Source organism: Silurus meridionalis, chromosome 3, assembly GCF_014805685.1.
Source record: "Silurus meridionalis isolate SWU-2019-XX chromosome 3, ASM1480568v1, whole genome shotgun sequence".
Classification (NCBI taxonomy): domain Eukaryota; kingdom Metazoa; phylum Chordata; class Actinopteri; order Siluriformes; family Siluridae; genus Silurus; species Silurus meridionalis.
In genome coordinates, this window is record NC_060886.1 from 24,212,841 (window position 1) to 24,232,111 (window position 19,271).

Here is a 19,271-nt window from a genome sequence, read left to right on the forward strand (position 1 = left end):
GGAGGAAACATTCTAATTATTAAAGCACATGTTTATTTACAGGTTTTTACCAAATCAATATGTTTTGTATGGGTTTCATTGTTTTTTGTACTGAGTATATAATCAACCAGAGAAGAGCTGTGTTTTTCATAAACGTTTATTGCAGCTAAATCATTTGACTGTTATTTATACTACAGTGGTTAAAGCCATGCAATCGACACAATATATCAAAATGCACATGTTAAAAATGCTAATATCTTATGATCTAATATTAATAACACCTCAAAATATAAATTTCATAGGAGTAGCAATGCCTGATGTTTCCATAACTGTAATTTAGTAACATTTATCTGAGCTTTCAAAGAATTTCCACTACGTTGTACTTATGCTACAATGATACACAATACAACAACATTTTCTGGACACCCCGACCAGTTACACCATTATGTGCTTGTTGAAGCTGCTATTTCCAGGTTAATGGTTCGTGCTGGAACCGGTTTGGGCCTCATAGTTTTGTGGAGGAAAATTGGAACACTACTGTAAACTAATACATTGTATATAGTTGTTACTTTCCATATTTGTGTCACCGGTTTGGGATGGATGGTAAACTTGTAAACATATTGTATAATAATGAACCACAGCCTTCATGGTTTGTTCAGGACTCCTCAACTCTGTCCCTGATGTCAGAGTCTTCTCCTAAAATAAAGTGCATTACAAATCATTGAGTTAACATTTTCTAAATACCAATAATTAAACACTTATAAGGTTTTAAATGATACTTCCTAATGATTAGTTATTCCTGCATTTTGATTTAAGTCTACAGTGAATTCTCACAATCTGACTCTGGTAGCCATGATGGGATGGTAGATTCAGCTGCAAGGTTTATATTAATGCACTTAATATACAGTTGTGTTCAAAATTATTCAACCCCCACTGAAATTGATTGTTTTGGTCGGTTTGACATTGATTATGATCATTCAGTCATCCTGCTTACAATTAAATCAAAGAGGCACGTGTAGGTCAGACAAATATAACATAACATTTATAATGAAATAACCACAAATGTCTTTTCTGAGCTCACATCATTATCAGTTTTATTCAACCCCCAAGTGACATTCAATCTTAGTACTTAGTACAACATCCTTTTACAGTTATAACAGCTTTTAAACGTGAAGCATAGCTTGACACAAGTGTCTTGCAGCGATCTACGGGTATCTTCGCCCATTCATCATGGGCAAAAGCCTCCAGTTCAGTCACATTCTTAGGCTTGCGCACTGCAACTGCTTTCTTTAAGTCCCACCAGAGGTTCTCAATCGGATTTAAGTCTGGTGACTGCGATGGCCACTTCAAAATGTTCCAGCCTTTAATCTGCAACCATGCTCTAGTGGACTTGGAGGTATGCTTGGGATCATTGTCCTGTTGAAAGGTCCAACGTCTTCCAAGCCTCAGGTTTGTGACGGACTGCATCACATTGTCATCCAATATCTCCTGGTACTGAAGAGAATTCATGGTTTGTTCAGGACTCCTCAACTCTGTCCCTGATGTCAGAGTCTTCTCCTAAAATAAAGTGCATTACAAATCATTGAGTTAACATTTTCTAAATACCAATAATTAAACACTTATAAGGTTTTAAATGATACTTCCTAATGATTAGTTATTCCTGCATTTTGATTTAAGTCTACAGTGAATTCTCACAATCTGACTCTGGTAGCCATGATGGGATGGTAGATTCAGCTGCAAGGTTTATATTAATGCACTTAATATACAGTTGTGTTCAAAATTATTCAACCCCACTGAAATTGATTGTTTTGGTCGGTTTGACATTGATTATGATCATTCAGTCATCCTGCTTACAATTAAATCAAAGAGGCACGTGTAGGTCAGACAAATATAACATAACATTTATAATGAAATAACCACAAATGTCTTTTCTGAGCTCACATCATTATCAGTTTTATTCAACCCCCAAGTGACATTCAATCTTAGTACTTAGTACAACATCCTTTTACAGTTATAACAGCTTTTAAACGTGAAGCATAGCTTGACACAAGTGTCTTGCAGCGATCTACGGGTATCTTCGCCCATTCATCATGGGCAAAAGCCTCCAGTTCAGTCACATTCTTAGGCTTGCGCACTGCAACTGCTTTCTTTAAGTCCCACCAGAGGTTCTCAATCGGATTTAAGTCTGGTGACTGCGATGGCCACTTCAAAATGTTCCAGCCTTTAATCTGCAACCATGCTCTAGTGGACTTGGAGGTATGCTTGGGATCATTGTCCTGTTGAAAGGTCCAACGTCTTCCAAGCCTCAGGTTTGTGACGGACTGCATCACATTGTCATCCAATATCTCCTGGTACTGAAGAGAATTCATGGTACCTTGCACACGCTGAAGCTTCCCAGTACCTGCAGAAGCAAAACAGCCCCAAAGCATGATTGACCCCCCGCCATGCTTCACAGTAGGCAAGGTGTTCTTTTCTTCATAGGCCTTGTTCTTCCTCCTCCAAACATAGCGTTGATCCATGGGCCCAAACAGTTCTAATTTTGTTTCATCAGTCCACAGAACACTATCCCAAAACTTCTGTGGTTTGTCCACATGACTTTTGGCATACTGCAGTCGACTCTTCTTATTCTTTGGGGACAGCAAGGGGGTGCGCCTGGGAGTTCTGGCATGGAGGCCTTCATTACGCAGGGTGCGCCGTATTGTCTGAGCAGAAACTTCAGTACCCACATCTGACAAATCTTTTCTCAGTTCCTCAGCAGTCACACGGGGACTTTTCTCCACTCTACGCTTCAGGTAGCGCACAGCAGTCGAAGTCAGCATCTTCTTTCTGCCACGACCAGGTAGCGTTTCAACAGTGCCCTTTGCCTTGAATTTGCGAATGATGCTTCCTATGGTGTCTCTTGGTATGTTTAACATCTTTGCAATCTTCTTATAGCCATTGCCCTTCCTGTGAAGAGTAATCACCTGTTCTCTTGTCTTCCTGGACCATTCTCTTGACCTCACCATGTTTGTAACCACACCAGTAAATGTCTAGAAGGAGCTGAGAATCACAATCATTTTAAAGCTGCCTAATTGGTGCTGATTAGGCTTTATTGCTGCTCCCTGTTATCCACAGGTGTTTTCAATACCTGATTGAAAACACTTCATTGAACCTCTGTTCTTCAGAGTGGTAGTCTTTAAGGGGTTGAATAATTATGTCAATGAAGAATTCACAAAAGAAACATTTACTACTGTATTACAAAACTAATTGATGTCATTTTAGTTGCATATGGTTCCTTAAGAAGTCCTTGTAGGATTTCATTCTGAATACAATTACAAATGTACACTAAATTCCCTAAAACCATTTACAGCATTGGGGGTTGAATAATTTTGAACACAACTGTACTTCTAATAAGTTAGCATGCTTATAGTAACAGCTTATACAAAAACTTGTGTCATAAGCAGATTAAAAAAATGAGGGTTACAGGAAAGCTTGGATAATAAGGCAATCTGCATTTTTGTCTTTTAAAATAGAGAAAAGAAAGAGCTGCTTTAATGCCGGCGATAACTTGTTTTATGAGCAACATTAAATGTAGCTATAAACAAAATATTTTCTGACCAAACCATCCAACCAATGTTTTCTTTCTACTTCTTAAAATTGCTACTGCTAGTAAAAAGTGGCATTGTGTTTTACCATTTCTTAAAACTAATTCTGGACAAACGAGTGGTTCCATTAAAGGGTATCTACTCAATATCAGTGGAGCCAGCATCAGCACCTAGTCTTTGGTTTGGATGGTGTTTTTTTTCCATTCACCATGTTCATGCTTATTGTACCTTGTAATTATTAGTATGCCTTTGTGCTTTTGGGAAATCAAGTGTATTTAGGGATGAAATGTCAGTGGTCACTGGGTACGCATGAATTACCATCTCCCTTTTGCCCAGAAAAATCCCAATTTTTTTCTTCTGAAAAGATCTCCCTCATTCATGTCTCTGGCTTCAGGGCTCAAAGGTACACTACTTCTGCACAATGTCAGGAGGGTTTTCTTAGTTCCTTTCTAATCCACACTTTGATGTCTGCTCCCTGCTCAACTGGATAAAGTATTAGGTGTATTAGAAACAGGGAAAAAAACTGTTTCTAAAGACTCCAACTTTGAAACGCTTTCTATAAAACAAAGCATTTGTTTCTTAATTAAGGTGATTGTAGGTATTTACGTGCATTTCACTTATCACAAGAGACAAGCCCAACAAAAATTAGATTGTATATAATATCTGTATAGTAATAAGAAATAAATTGCTATTATATGACATTTTCTTGTCTAACCTTTATGGTTTGGCTCAGTTTGGTTCTGTAGTTCACTAAATGAGGGTGATCTCGATGTCTGGAGGTTCTTCAGCTCAGCGAAGCTTTCTTCTGTTTCTAGGGGAAAGACAGTTATATTCACACACAATCCATATTTGGGGCAATATAAAATATAACATTTTTATTAAAGGCTGAACAAACTTATTTTACACTAAGAAAAGATTTAACTGAAAAGTTAAATATAAATATTTGATTTATATTACACAGATTGTTTTAGGTCACTTTGGCCTGAGATGAAAGATATGACTTCTGTGCCTATAATGGCCAATAAATGTAAATACAAAAAAGGAGAATCTTGTACACTCCTTCCTTTGTTTTTTCTTACACACCTCTACACATTTCTTATTACATCATAAATATTTAATTCTATGTCCATAAATTCATAAATGTTCAAAAAAACACATTACTCTTTAGATTTGAATGTGTTTTTCCTCAGTAATCACTCTGAATTTAGTAAAAAGTTTCGGAAATAACACACAAAAAAAGGATTTACTAACATTAGTGCTTTATGTGCTTGTTAAAGGCTGAATAAATTACCTAATGGATTTGGCTCATCATCAGCTCCCGTACTCATAACTTGACTCTTTGTGCTGAACCCCCCAAAGATGAGCTGTATTTCCTCCTGTGCATGATGTAAACTGGATGAACCATGCACAATATTCTCCAGGATGTCCTTAGCGAAGCGAGCTCTCAGCGATCCTGGTGCTGTCTCTTTTGCCATACTGGGATCAGCAGGGCCCATCATCATTCTCCACTCTTGTACTGCATCCTCTTTAGACAGAATCAGCATTGTACATGGACCACTGGTGGAAACAATATGATACAGATTTATCAAATCAGCTTTCTGTATAGATATAAATTATGATATACAGTTCAATATTAATGTGAATGTGATTGTAGCAGTGAGTTTTATGCTGTTTGGGTTCATTTCAAAACTCACAAAATAAACTTTTGGAAATGTAAAGAGGTGGAAAAATGGGAATTAAAAAATAAATATTTATAAATGTTTTTTGGAAGTAGAGTCCATTGTCAGCAGTTTGTACAAATCAGATAAAGCTGTAACTAAGATTTTAGATACAGTTTAAGAAACATAAAGTTTTTTTTTCACGAGTGAATTTCATTCTGGTCCATTGGAGCAATAACCTGCGTCGTGATCATTCAGAATGAAAGCATTGCAGAAGCATTTCCTTTAAGTGTCGATCTGCTGTTTCTTTAATCAGATCACCGAGATTAGAGCATTTATAAAGTTATCAGGATCATGTTATCCTTGCGTAGTAAATTTGTGTATTTCTAAATATGACAATCCTGACTGAATCTGGCAAAATTAGTCCTCAGAATCCCAGACCAACTAAAAATAAACTTTGGTGATATAAACACTTCTAATATGCAATTTAATATACAAATTTTAGCCTATACATTGGCTGTCAAAAGTTTTAAAACCCCTACTCATAATATTTGATAGACACTCATATTCTTTTAGTTTTTATGTAAAGGGTACATTTACAGTATAAAGATTTACTTTGACCAAACAAATACATATTTTTTATTTTTTATTTAAAAAATTCTCCCTAAGCATAAATAACAGCTTTACACACTCTTGGCATCCAGACATTCTTCTAAAATACTTGCTAAAGGTGTTCTTCACTAGTTGGATATTTATTTCCGACTTTGCAATCCAATTCATCTCAATGCGGTGACTGGGCAGGCCATTTCATGACAGATAACACTCCAAACTGACTGTTTATTCTCTAAATAACACTTATAGAGCTTGGATGTATGCTTCAGGTCATTGTCTTGTTGTAGGGTGCAGTCCAATAAGTATTTCAGGATTGCTTTCACCTGGAATAAGTCTCTAACCTTCCCTGCTCCGAAACAACTGCAAAACTGTTAAGCTTACACCTCCATCTTTAACTGTGGGTGTGAGACAGTCTGGAAACATTTTCTCTCCTGTTCTTCTGGTCTTACATAAGTTTTTCTGTTAGAGACAAAAATTTGGACTCATCTGTTTACAAAACTTTTTTCCAGTCGTTCAATTCTTGTTTTTACCTTTTTTCCTAACTTGTCGCATATGTTTCCAAACTTTTCACAGGCACTGTGGACTTTCTGGAAATCATGTTATTCCTCGCATTTACTGTTCATGTTTATCAAACAATGTAGTCTGTACACATTCATTTACATTAATGCTATATTGCAAATACAGAGCGTGTTTGCTGTGCATAAGCATTTTCAAAGACAGTGAATGTACACCCTCTCCCCTGATCATTTTCCAACCAGCTTCAGAGGAATTTAAATAAAACACAGCTCAGCTGATGCTGGAGAGAGAATCAGTACATCCAGCACCTCTGGGTGCCAAAGATAACAAACATGTGCAAATTTTGTAGAAGAATACATCACAGAAACAACCATTAAGGTGAACTAGAATTACTGAAAAGGAATTGGAGTCTTATAGATATAGGCACACTAGTAAAAGTCCATTGTGAACACCTTTACCTTGCGATAATAATTATAATTTGTGGGATGTATATTATCTTACCGACACATGTAATCCACCAACTGGTTGAAGAATGGCTTGTCACTGTGCTGTGTGTAAAATTCCTCTGCCATCTCATTGGACAAAATCATCTCCTTCTGCTGAGAGATGGTGAACCCTGCAACTTGGATCTCCTCTAAGATTTTCTCTGTTGAACACACACCCAAAAATAAACCCGGATTTTAGATTTATTCTAGATCAAATCCTTGTACACTGGAATATGGAAAGCCTGTGTATTGGTTTGATTATTTCCATAAACGTCTTCTTCTAATCATGAGTACTACTTTTGAATTCACATTAGCTACATTTGCTCACTTGCCCAACATACATTATTCTTTTGCAACCTCTGTTCAATATATTTTTGTGCTTGTATTTGGTCTCATTGTTTCCGAATGATTTACATCTATATTTTTACTATTACTGCTGCTCAAATTATGTTCCTATTTGATTTTAATACTCTCTTTATTATCTTTTCAATTCCCTTGTGAAGTTTAAACTACGGTTTTTGCACAGGAAGGTGCTACACATGTCATAGTAGCAACAAATGGCATAGTTAATTGAAATGCCTAATCAATAAACCCTCAATTTTTTGATACTTCTATTGCTGTGTGGTTGAAAAGAGAATTGTATTTTATTAAATAATAGCTATTGTATGTGCAAATAGAAATTTTGGCCTGCTGATAAAAACAGTGAACAGAATGTGCAGTTGCCAAAAACAACTCTGTTTAGTACATTACCCCTGAGCTCCTCTGAAGTGTCAGGTTTGATAACAGCCAGTGTGCACTCTGTAGGGAAAAAGTAGCTGATCTCCTGTGCAGCCGCTTCCACGCTCATGCTTCCATGCAATTGGTTCACATACTCGCTCTCCCATGTGAACTGAGCTCGCAGGCTTGAGGAACACACACACACACACACACACACACACACACACACACACACACACACACATCAATGCAGATAAGTCTTTGTTGATCATTGTAATTTAAATTGATCTGCAATGCATTATGGGATTATTGGTGGAGCTAAAAAATGGATGTACTCTGCATTCACAGTACAGTGAGCGGAAATACGTATTCACACAATGTCCCTCTTGTGCCCCCCATCTCATTAAGAAATGGATTCCACAAGACATGTACTGTAGTATCTAGCATCAACACATTAGCAGCAGATTTTTTTAAGTCCTGTAATTTGAAGGCGGGGCTTCCAAAAAATCTGACTTGTTTTCTCCAGCACATTATAAAGATTCGGATTTAAGAAATTTTCCCGAGTGCACAAGAGCACAGTATCCTGCAGAAAGAGGCCACAGCCATTAGTGAATACCATTGCCATGAAGAGGTGTACTTGGTCTTTGGCAATGTCAAGGAAGGTAATACGTGTCAGAAGAAACATCCACATGAATGGCATGACTCGAGGTTTTCCAGCAAAATATTATCTAGTGCATTACACTGCCTTTGATGGCTTATCTTCTTTCACACACTCAGCCGTAGCTCCATAGTCCAGTTCTAATAGTTTTTTAGCTACGCAGTCTCATTCACAAGGAGCTATGATGCAATGTGTGTTCTGAAACCTCTCTTTCATAACCAGCATGACCTTTTTCAGCAATTTGTGCTACACTCTTCTGTAAGATCAGACTAGATGGGACAGGCTTCATAATCAACACTCAACAAAAAGTCTTGGGTGTCCATGACATTGTCACTATTTCACCAGTTATAATTTTTAAGACTACTTCTAATAGTTATTAACCACTGCATAGCAGGAACATTCCACATGATCTGTAGTTTTGGAGATCCAGTGGTCTAGCCATCACATTTAGCCTCTGTCAAAGTCGCTCGGATACTTATGCATGTCCATTTCTCCTGCTTCCAACACATCAACTTCTAGAATTGAACCAAAGCTAGTCTGAAACTGTAGCAAATTTATTCTGTATATAATTCATAAATTAAAGTATTTCGTCTTTTTTAAATGATATTAAATTGAAATGTCAAAGCCTAACAAAAAGAAACAAAATACATATTTTCCTTAAAAATCTCTGCCATTCATCCACTTGTTCCAGTTCTATAGAAATTGTTGTACAAAGGATGTAACATTTTGAGCCTTTATGAGTGTGGACAATACACATCTCCAAATATGTCTAAAAGAAACATATTAAAAGCCTTAAAACATTATCTATCTATCTATCTATCTGTCTGTCTGTCTGTCTGTCTGTCTGTCTGTCTGTCTGTCTGTCTGTCTATCTATCTATCTATCTATCTATCTATCTATCTATCTATCTATCTATCTATCTATCTATCTATCTATCTATCTATCTATCTATCTATCTATCTATCTATCTATCTATCTATCCCCAGAAGTCATAATAATAGGTGTTTCAAATTTTTCCAGACAACTCTAACTAGCTAGCTGAAATATGCTGACTTAGAAAGAACCGAGAGGAGAATTTTTATGTATTATTAATAAATATCCATAATCTCAACTGCTAACACCAGTCAGCTTGCTCGACTTGAGTTAGCCTGATATGATTTCTAAGAAGTCATATGCATTGAATTTGAAGCAAGGAGTGCTAATGTTAATGGCGACTGGATAACAAGACAAATGCCCGAGGAGAATAATTAGAAATCTGCATAGATTTAAGAGTCAGAGTTTCAGTCAGTACCTGTCTGGTTGCTCCTGCTTTGCCTGTGTTGGGTCTTTGGGTCCCAGCATATTTCTCCAGTGCTCGACAGCCCCCACTTTAGCCAGGACCAGAGCCAGCACAGGGCCACTACACACAACAGCACAGCTATTCACACACTGTATATTACACATGCATGCATTTGTTATACAGTACAGACGTGTTCAATTCTGACTTTTGATTAGACACAAAATGACGATTAATCGTCCAGTAATGTGCTTGTTTTGATAATAGAGAGGCTTTTTACATATCACATACATTTGAGCACAGTGAAAGCCTTTCATTGCATATCCAATGTTAGGAAGCTGGGGTCACAGCACAGGATTGGGCATGATACAAGTGTGGCATCTTGGTGATACTGGAGTTTGAACCTTAATATCACCAAAACCTTAACCACTGAGCTACCACATCCCAGCTACCACTTCCCAGATATGTTTCTGTTACTTGTATGATTATTAAAAAGGGTTAGGAAAAAAATGTGTTGGTAAAGTTTTCTGTGGGAAGAAATCTATGCATTTGCATTTCTTTTAAAAAATTTTTTTTTTGATTTCTGAAGATTTATGTTCAAAACTATTAGATCTTAATTCTGTGACATTTCTCAATAATTGATACAGTAACTATAAACTTAAAAAAATATGATCTGTTGTTCTGGGATTTAAAATAAATGGTAATGTGGTAAAAGAAACATCTACTTCATCTAAAGACAATGATAAAACTAATCCATGTTGAAGGTTCTGATGTTTGTCATGAAAACACGTTTGACCAGAGCTTTTTGAATATTAGTAGAATGATAGGCCATACTATGGTAAGAGTATCTTTGCAAATCCTCTAAAGACATTCAGCTTGCTGCAATACTGAATAATAATTACCTGGTCATGGTTGTGAGAAGTGATTGAAAGTTTTCCTCATCTTTCTGCTGACCATAGAACTGGAGGACCTGTTCCTCGGTTAGTGTCACTTCCTTCTGCATGGCAACTGTAAATCCTGCCTTGCGGATATTTGCTAAGATCTCATCTGCCAAACAAATCCAGATTATTATTACTCAGTTTTATAAAAAAAAAATGTAAATTACTAAATAAAATAGAGAACTGTATGACTGTGTGATTTACAAATTAAAGAGTCTTTACATTAGAGTTGGGTTAAAGTTTGCAATAATGCCGACTATTATATGCTCTCAGAGCACCAAATGTATATTTAGAACTGTTCGTTCTAAATACTGTAAATACTCTAAAATACCTTTTTTCTGAACAGTTTTCTGTACCGAATAAATAATAAAAAAAATTCTATAAGTTCTATAGATGGTACATATCTTTAGTTCAAATTATTTTATTTTTCAAATGTATATTTTTTTTTTGCAATGTCTTACTTAGTTTTGTTACTATCTATATTGTATGATATTTTCCGATATCACCCACCCATAAACATTTCCATTTATATATATCTTTTTCACTCTCTCTGCATTTTTATGCCTGTAGGATGTATTTCCATATGCAAGCAGACGTGTTTCTGGCACGTGCCTCTGTTTTCTCTGGCTGCGTTAGGCCGAATGAGTGCCAGTGTCCTCTCAACGGGTGTTGGTTCCGGTTCTGGAGGTCCGAAGTTGGGGAAAAAGAAGGCCAGCTCCCTACCAGCCTCCTCGCTATCATGACTGCCATGAAGAGCATTGTAGAGATCCTCGGTTCCATACTGAGCTCGCAGACTGGGGGAGAAAAGAAAAAGAAGTTCAGGGAGAGGAACAATATCTAGATCTAGAAAAAAGATTAAAATGCATTGAGAGAGTAGGAAAAGAAAGTGAGCCTTACTTACGAAAATAAGTAAATAGAACAAACCCCCCAAAATGCAGGGGGGTTAGTGAGAAGGTTAGGGAAAGAAAATTTAGAGAGGTATAATTAGACAAAAACAACATTGAGCAGAGAGAAAAAGAGAAAAAATTAGAAAAAGGAGAAAAAGAAAGAACAGATGGTGTGACTGCTGGTTCTCAGCAAGCGCAGAGAGAAGGGGAAGCTGACGATAAGCACAGGATGCGTTCTGTTATATCTGTTAACGCTCATATCTGTGAAAACAATATGGGACCGTCTCAGTAAAAGCACACATCTGCTCTTCCTGGTCGCTCTTAAATTTTGTTCTAGAAAATATTGGCGCCTAAGAGATGTTTCAGATCATGTAATGAAGCAAAAAATCATGCAAAAAAACGCACAAGCATTGTGATATATGTATACTATTAGCCTGCGTCACTTCAAGGAAAGTCTCAATAGGCTCTGTTGCCTTTCTCTGCTAAATAATTCATTGAAGGCCACAGTTTTCACAGGACATTCCTACAACACATTACACAATGTATGGCTGTAAGATAACAATTAGTGACCTACAATTGCTTAGAAATACGCACTATTTTGAAAATTAAAAAAACACTGTCACCCCTGTGACTGTATAGATGGTGTGATTAGGTATAATGGAAGACTGTGGCATCAGTGAAAAGCAATGCTGTTCATTCACACACATTTTTAAGCAAGGAGGAGTTTCAATTAGTTTGCGAAGTTAGAATATTAATCATCATATTTAGTTTGAAGGCAGTTTTTTTTTATGCAATGTTAAAATGCAAGGACACTTTGCTTATAGTTTAACATTAACTGCCTATTTTCATAAACCAAAAGCTAATTATATTGAGATTCAATTAAATAATTTACGTTTACCTTACATTTACCTTTAATGCTTGTTTTTTCAGTTCACAAAACTTCAATATTTATATAACAATAAACATAGTACAGAGCACGTTCATATATTTGCTAGCTTAGAGTGCTATAATCAATTGGTAAAGATGAAATGATAATAAGTTATGTTATGCAATGTACAACGATAAAACAAAAAGATGAAAATCTAAATTATTGTAATTAGGTGAATAAACTTAATGCAAATACAAAAAAATTGAGTAAATGTTTCTTTGTACAATCTGCGTTATTAAATACAGTCAATAAATGCTATATCATGCTACAATCAAGGATTTCATTTGAGTATTATATGGTTCTTAATTTATACAATTAAGATTTTTACACTTAAAGTTTGAGGTTTAATTTATGGTATATATGACGACAAGTTGAAAAAGACTCAAGTATATAAGGATACATAACTTTTTTAATGTACATGAAGTGGTTTATGTGAAGTATACCTCTCTGGATGCTCTGTCTTGGCCTGTTTTATATCTGCTGGTCCAAGGAATGCCTGCCAGGCTGAGATGACATCATCAGTACCATCAGGATTAGAAATGACCAGAACATGGGAGGGGCCACTGGACATGAAGTGGATCAGCTCGTTAAAGTATGGCTGGGAACACATACGAACACACAAACACACACGCACACACACACACACACACACACACACACACACACACACACACACACACACACACAAAGACATGAGGTGTGCACATTACTGAACTACGTCAAAGACAACCTGAGGCTCAGTTCCATGCTGTTTGGTGGTTCTGCAGAGTAAGCAAAAGTAGGAACATGCACATTGTCAGCAGCTCTATTCTTAGGCTTCCACATTGTATACCTCCAGTAAGAACAATAATCGCAAGGACATAATGAATGCAGCCATTTGTTTGTAGTATAAAGACTACATAAAATTTTTTTACTGTATGACAAACACAGCCAACCAGCTGAGCCTGTATGAGCTCTGTGGGACCTTCAGCAACTGTAAAAAAAAAAACATTCTTAGGAAATCAAAGTGCTCCAGAGAAGCTGAATGTGGGTATGAGAGGGTGATAAGACAGCCAGATAGCAGGGGCCTTTGTGCAGTATGCATGCTAGATTATACTACCTCAGCTGCTTTGTGCTGATAAAACTCCTGAGCCTCCGACTCACTCAGTCTGCGCTCCTCATGAGCCAGGATCTCAAAGCCTGAATCTTGAATCTTAGTTTACAAACAAACAAACAAAATTATTCCTTGGGTTATTATGCAGATTTACATACTCAGGGACATGATAAACAGTTTATCTAATATGTCCTAATTTCTCTTATACTATGGCAAGTTAGCAGTGTTTTTTTTCTATATTAATAAAGCCATCCATCCTAAAGGCTTTGCTTTGTCGGAAAGGAACTACATTACATCTGACATCTCTAAAACACTGATACTAGAGAGTTTTTCATAAAATATTAAATCAAAATATCCTTACAGAAAACTTTATCCTATCAATATTGTTTTTTAAATAATCCCTAGTAGTTACTTTAGAAATGATAACAAATTTAAACAAGTGCAATAAACTGATTTTTCCTTGCAGCTGGAACTCATATCAGGGCCAGGGTAAAGATGAAATAACATTATAGACAAATCCATCAACAACAACATCATCAGTTTCAAGAATTTAGTAGTACTGTAGTATATATATATATATATATATATATATATATATATATATCACTATATTTTGTACCTTCATAATAATCTCATCTGTCTTCCCATGTGCAACAACATCTGGCTTAATGATTCCCACTGTGTAAGACCTGTTAGCAGGCACTGAATGGAAAAAGACAAAGATAATTATCGTTACTTAAAATTAATGCATATATTTAGGGGGGTTTTATCCAAGAATTTATAAGTACCAAGAGCCTCTTCATAATGTTGATGAGCTTTTGCATCTTCTTGCACCCCATCCTCATCAATCAATCCGTCATCTACCACCTGAGACAAAAGATGTAACAAATTATAACAAATACATGTTGATCTTTATTTTTTCAGTCTAATGTCTGTCTACTGCATCGGTTATATACTGTTGGTTTGATGGCATGACTACTATGATTTCTTTGCCGCACTAAAAATAGAACAAAAATCAGACGATTCTAAACAATACTGAACTAAAAGACTAAAGTCAGATGTTGAATTGTCAGGAAATATCAAGAAATTCTAAGCTCTTACACTAGACAAAAGTGTAAGGAGATAGACAGAGAAGCATGTTTAAAGTAATTATGTCAGAATTTTCATCACTGGAGCAATACAGTATAAAGTAATTTGTGCATTCCTGAAGGTTTTGGGGGGGTTCATGTACAATCAGATCAACATAACAAAGCAATTAATCTCAAATGGACAAAGATTAATCACAATTTTTTTTGCTGATCTTTATATTTATATATTTTTATATTTTACATAGTTTATTGTTTTTATTTATCTGCCTTCTTTTTTCCCTTGTTTTATTTTTTTCCCCCATCCTATTCCCTCATGCAGGACAGTTGTACAAAGCATTTCACTGCATGTCGTACTCTGTATGTATGTGTATGTGACAAATAAAAATTTTATTTGATTTGATTTGGTAGCTCAGTGGTTAAGACGTTGGGAGCAAGTTGCTGCTCCTGGACCCTGAAGGTAAACATCTAAACCCAGGTTACTGTTTTTTTGTTTTTCTTTTTAAAAACCCTTAATTATTTGTACTAATTTTTATACACTGTATACATTACACATTTTTGTAATTTTAAAGTTAGGGTGGAAAAAGCTTTAAAATCTTTTATCTTCATTCGCAAAACCTGCCCTTTTAGCAGTGGTGTGTCGAGTTTTTATATCCTTTTGTACATGTACATTAAGTACATTGAGCTTTTTTTTACATTGTGCCAAGAGATTTTGAACACACAGAACAAAAATCTAGAACGTTAAAAGTCAAAAGGTTTGTTGAAATTCTGTGCTAATCATACACATGCCACAGATCGGTCCACAGTGGTTAAAACCATGTGCAAAGGATTTAGACAAATAGCAGACTTGAATGTGAACCATGAACCAGTTGTGGAACTGTCAAAAGCATAAAGAACTCTAAGAGCCTGCGATGGTGTTCAACATGGGTTCTGCTTTGTGTTAAATATACAGCCTTATCACCCAAAGACCCAAGAATTTGGAAATCTATAGGGAAAGATTAGACATCTTCTTTCTCATAAACATAATTTTTTTAAGATTCAGAATACATGTAGGATAAACATGTTTCATGCATTGAGGTGCTCACCACAATTCGCTTAATGCTGTGCTCAAGCACTTTTTTCTCTTTGGCCAGTTCCTCCACTATCATTTTCTGCAGGAGAGGAGCGTTTGCACCTCGCAACACAGCTACAAGCTCCCCACCCTGTACACACAGAAACAGAAAGAAAACAGTTTTTGAACATGTAGCACAAAATATATAAGCCTTGTTTCCTTAAGCAAAAGTGTGTGATGGCATTTAAAGTTATCAACATGATTTATGCCTGGAGGGGTGGAGGTACGTGCTGGAGAGAAGGAGAATAAAAGTCAGTAGAAGTAAGACAGAGTACATGTGGTTGCAGGGAGAAGAGGTGGAGAAGGTGGAGGAGTTCAGGTACCTGGGGTCAACAGTGCAAAGTAATGGAGAGTGTGTTAGAGAAGTGAATAAAGAGTGCAGGCAGGGTGGAGTGGGTGGAGAAGAGTGATAGCAGAAGTGATTTGTGATAGAAGAGTGTCTGCAAGAGTGAAAGGGAAAGTTTATAGGACTGTGGTGAGACCTGCGATGTTGTATGGTTTAGAGACAGTGGCATTGAGTAAAAGACAGGAGGTGGAGCTGGAGGTAGCAGAGCTGAAGATGTTGAGATGTTCATTGGGAGTGATGAGGATGGACAGGATTAGAAATTAGTTTATTAGAGGGACAGCGCATGTAGGAGGTTTTGGGAACAAAGTGAGAGAAGTGCGATTGAGATGGTTTGGACATGTGCAAAGGAGGGACATGGGGTATATCGGTAGGAGAATGCTGAGGATGGAGCCACCAGAAGGGGAAAAGAGGAAGACCAAAGAGGAGGTTTATGGATGGATGTGGTGAGGGAAGACATGCAGGTAGTTGGTTTGAAAGAGGCAGATGTAGAGGACAGGGTGGTATGGAGACGGATGATCCTGCTAAAATAGGAAATAGTTTCTAACTCTCATCCACAGGAGTGATGAGCATACTAACAAGGGAGAACTGAAAATCTTCAATAACTTACAGCAAAGAACAGGAAGGTGGGCTCACACTTTCCTCTGTACTTCTCTAGTGCTTCAATGCTGTCAGCTTCTGCCTTGGGATTTCAAAAAGCATATAAATCTAAATTTTGCATACAACAGTGACCAACTCAGAACTCAAAAATCAGAGAAAAATTCATGAAGGGTGTGCTTCTGTGAAAAATTACTCCCAAAAGCACACCCTAGTCGATGGACTAATGATCTTACAATGGCAAAATGGAGCAAGTCATCTCCCAGCTCATTTTTTATTTTGCGGAAGAGGCTTACGACAGCACGACATGGTCCACACCACTGCTGGAACACATCCACTACTAAAATACCAGAGAGATTAGCAGTTGTATATAATTGAAGTCTTAGTTAGTTATTCTATTACTAATAATATTTTTTATTTCCTTCCCTACTCTTCTTCTTTTTAATATTATTGATAAAATGATTACTATTAATAATATTTCTAATTATTAGCCTGTTTGACTGGTTACTTTATTTGGACCAAGCATATACAAAACAAATATTAAATATAAAATATAAGACAGGGCTCCAGTAAGTTGCCAGAAAATGTATCTATCTATAAAAAATATAGAAATTATATATAAAAAATCTATCTAGATAATTATATACACTCTCAAATTCTCAAATATAAACTCAACAACGAGCTTTTCTTTACACAGTGAAACCTGTTCTTTTAGAGGATATTTTGTTTAAAACATCTGGGTTCTGCCAGAGGTTTGTCTCTTTTCTCTCACCTGTTAACCCTCTCGTGGCCAACATCTCACCCCATTGTTCATCGTTACTGATGGACACCTGGGATTAAAAAAATTACTTTTCAAGGCTGTAAAAATGTGTAAGAACAACAAGAACCTCTGTGCTCCGTTATTTGAAACTCTGTTACCTGTAAACTAACTTCCTTCTTTTTTCCAGCCATAGAATTAAACGTGATGCTTCGAGATCTGTGATCAATAATTACAACACAGCATGCAGACGTCAGAAAAATCAGAAAGACATTTTATGCATGAAAAAAACCTTTAAAAAAAAACCCACAAGTACCTGCTTTATATATAAAAACTTTGGGCGAAGCTCTGGCGTGTTAGCACCCGCTTGTTTGGCGTCCTGGTTGCCAAGCATTGCAAAAGTGGGCGGGTTTCCTGAGTGGGCGTAATTCACTGAAATGGCGCTATTGGTCATTTATGTTAAAGTACTGATTATATTTAATTGCTTAAATATTAATGAATGATAATGAATTTAAATAATAATAATAATAATAATAATAATAATAATAATAATAATAATAATAATAATAATGAATTTGAAGCTCTAAAATGTTTGGCTGTGACTTTGTTTGCTCAGTGGTGAAGGCTCTGGATTATGGTTCAGAAGGTCAGGACCACAGCACCACAGGACCACTTCCACTGTAGGGCCCTTGAGCAAGTCCCTTAACCTTCTCTGCTTCAGAGATGCTGTATCATGGTTGATCCTGTGCTGACACCATGTTCTTTATGTCCTGAATATGTCTGTTTCTTCTTGTTGGTTTTGTATTTCATTGTGTCAATGTATGTTGTTTTTTGTAGCATCTCTGTCCTATTAAACATTGTTTTGTTTCACTGCATAGTGTACAGATAGTATAATAAAAGCCACTTAACTTAACCTGACTAAACTGTAGTTGATGTATATTAATAACATTTAAAGCTTATTAAATCAACACTTGCTATTTAAAGTGTTAGAAGTTAGATTCAATTTGACACCATATATCCTTGCGAAGTGTATATTTATGCTTGTCTTGACTGCAGTTTACCTTTAGAATTGGTTATAAGTCAAATATTAGTCGTTTATATATATATATATATATATATATATATATATATATATATATATATATATATATATATATATATATATATGTTACAAGTGTGTGCTTACACGCTGCCAATGGATGAAGATCCTCCTCAATGTCTATATGAAAGCATATGGTCCACTGTGTGTGGTTACTCCTTTTCTCTCTGTGACATGGTGAGACAAATATAGAAGTGGCAGCAGTGTGTCCCTGTCATGAAATGATCTGTAATTTCTCAGTGTCTGTTAGATGAGGTACATTTGGCAGTTTCATTCTGTGTAGCACTGACAGAGATCATTGGTCTTGGAGTTGTTTGCAGGTGTAGAGAGAGTGTTGCTGTCACAACATACTGGTGTTAAAAAAAAAAAAAACCTTTCGTACTTCTTTTTTTCCAGTTCAAAATTTGTCTCTGCTTGATTTATTCCACAGAGGCTCGTTTAGTTTAAAAGTTTAAAATGTGTGTATGTGTTTGTGTGTGTACTGTATATACTTCCCAGTCACACACAAAACATTAATATTAGCAAGGGCGCCCCCATGTGGTACGTTTTTGGTTAGTTTTGGTACATAGTCATTTAGTCATTAGTTCCCTCACAAATATTGCCCATTTCCCCCAGAACTGCACACATTCTGTATGCCACCTGCTGGAGTACTTTGGGCAAACAGTTTCCCATGTAAATTTTCAAATGATTGTCATGGACAATAATATCAAATCTGTGGTTGCTGCTTTTATACACATTATACATGAATTTATTGGGATGAATATTTAAGTGTGCAAAGCATGGATTTAATAGAAACTACAATAATAGAGCTGTGGAAAACCATTCTTTCAACAACAGGGTTTTAGAAGAGCAGGGTTGCTGAAATTGTGTTCTTTATTCTTAGTTGCAGAGACTGTGACTGTGTTCTAAAGTGCTTTTGTTCAAAGTCTGCATTATCAGTGTAAATAT

At 36.3% G+C, this 19,271-nt stretch overlaps 1 protein-coding gene across 4 annotated transcripts; it reads right to left on the reverse strand.

Annotated features, from left to right (window-relative positions):
* Positions 1–120: 120 nt before the first annotated feature.
* Positions 121–17,628, reverse strand: nme9 (NME/NM23 family member 9). 4 transcript variants are annotated; one of them, XM_046845296.1, is made up of 18 exons: positions 17,541–17,628; positions 17,386–17,443; positions 17,240–17,297; positions 16,704–16,807; positions 16,481–16,552; positions 15,502–15,618; positions 14,120–14,198; positions 13,951–14,033; positions 13,338–13,430; positions 12,682–12,836; positions 11,036–11,217; positions 10,388–10,532; positions 9,501–9,608; positions 7,585–7,736; positions 6,851–6,995; positions 4,855–5,120; positions 4,279–4,374; positions 121–675 (listed from the first exon to the last, which is right to left on the reverse strand). In XM_046845296.1, exons 2-18 carry the CDS (start codon positions 17,416–17,418, stop codon positions 635–637), a joined length of 1,929 nt encoding a protein of 642 aa, XP_046701252.1. In that variant the 5' UTR covers positions 17,419–17,443; positions 17,541–17,628; the 3' UTR covers positions 121–634. The 4 variants fall into 4 exon arrangements, with proteins under 4 accessions (XP_046701252.1, XP_046701253.1, XP_046701254.1 ...); XM_046845297.1 differs by lacking the exon at positions 121–675 and adding an exon at positions 1,484–1,536 and having other exon boundaries at positions 16,704–16,804; XM_046845298.1 differs by lacking the exon at positions 121–675 and adding an exon at positions 1,484–1,536 and having other exon boundaries at positions 4,279–4,368.
* Between the last annotated feature and the right edge of the window lie 1,643 nt (positions 17,629–19,271).

Excerpts from the sequence above, each read along its gene's own strand:
- nme9 (XM_046845296.1), bottom strand. The coding sequence starts at position 17,418 with ATGGCTGGAAAAAAGAAGGAAGTTAGTTTACAG. Across the intron at positions 10,533-11,035 it reads CGCAGCCAGAGAAAACAGAG|ATGAGATCTTAGCAAATATC; the intron begins GCACGTGCCAGA and ends TTTGTTTGGCAG. Across the intron at positions 7,737-9,500 it reads AAGCAGGAGCAACCAGACAG|CCTGCGAGCTCAGTTCACAT; the intron begins GTACTGACTGAA and ends GTGTTCCTCAAG.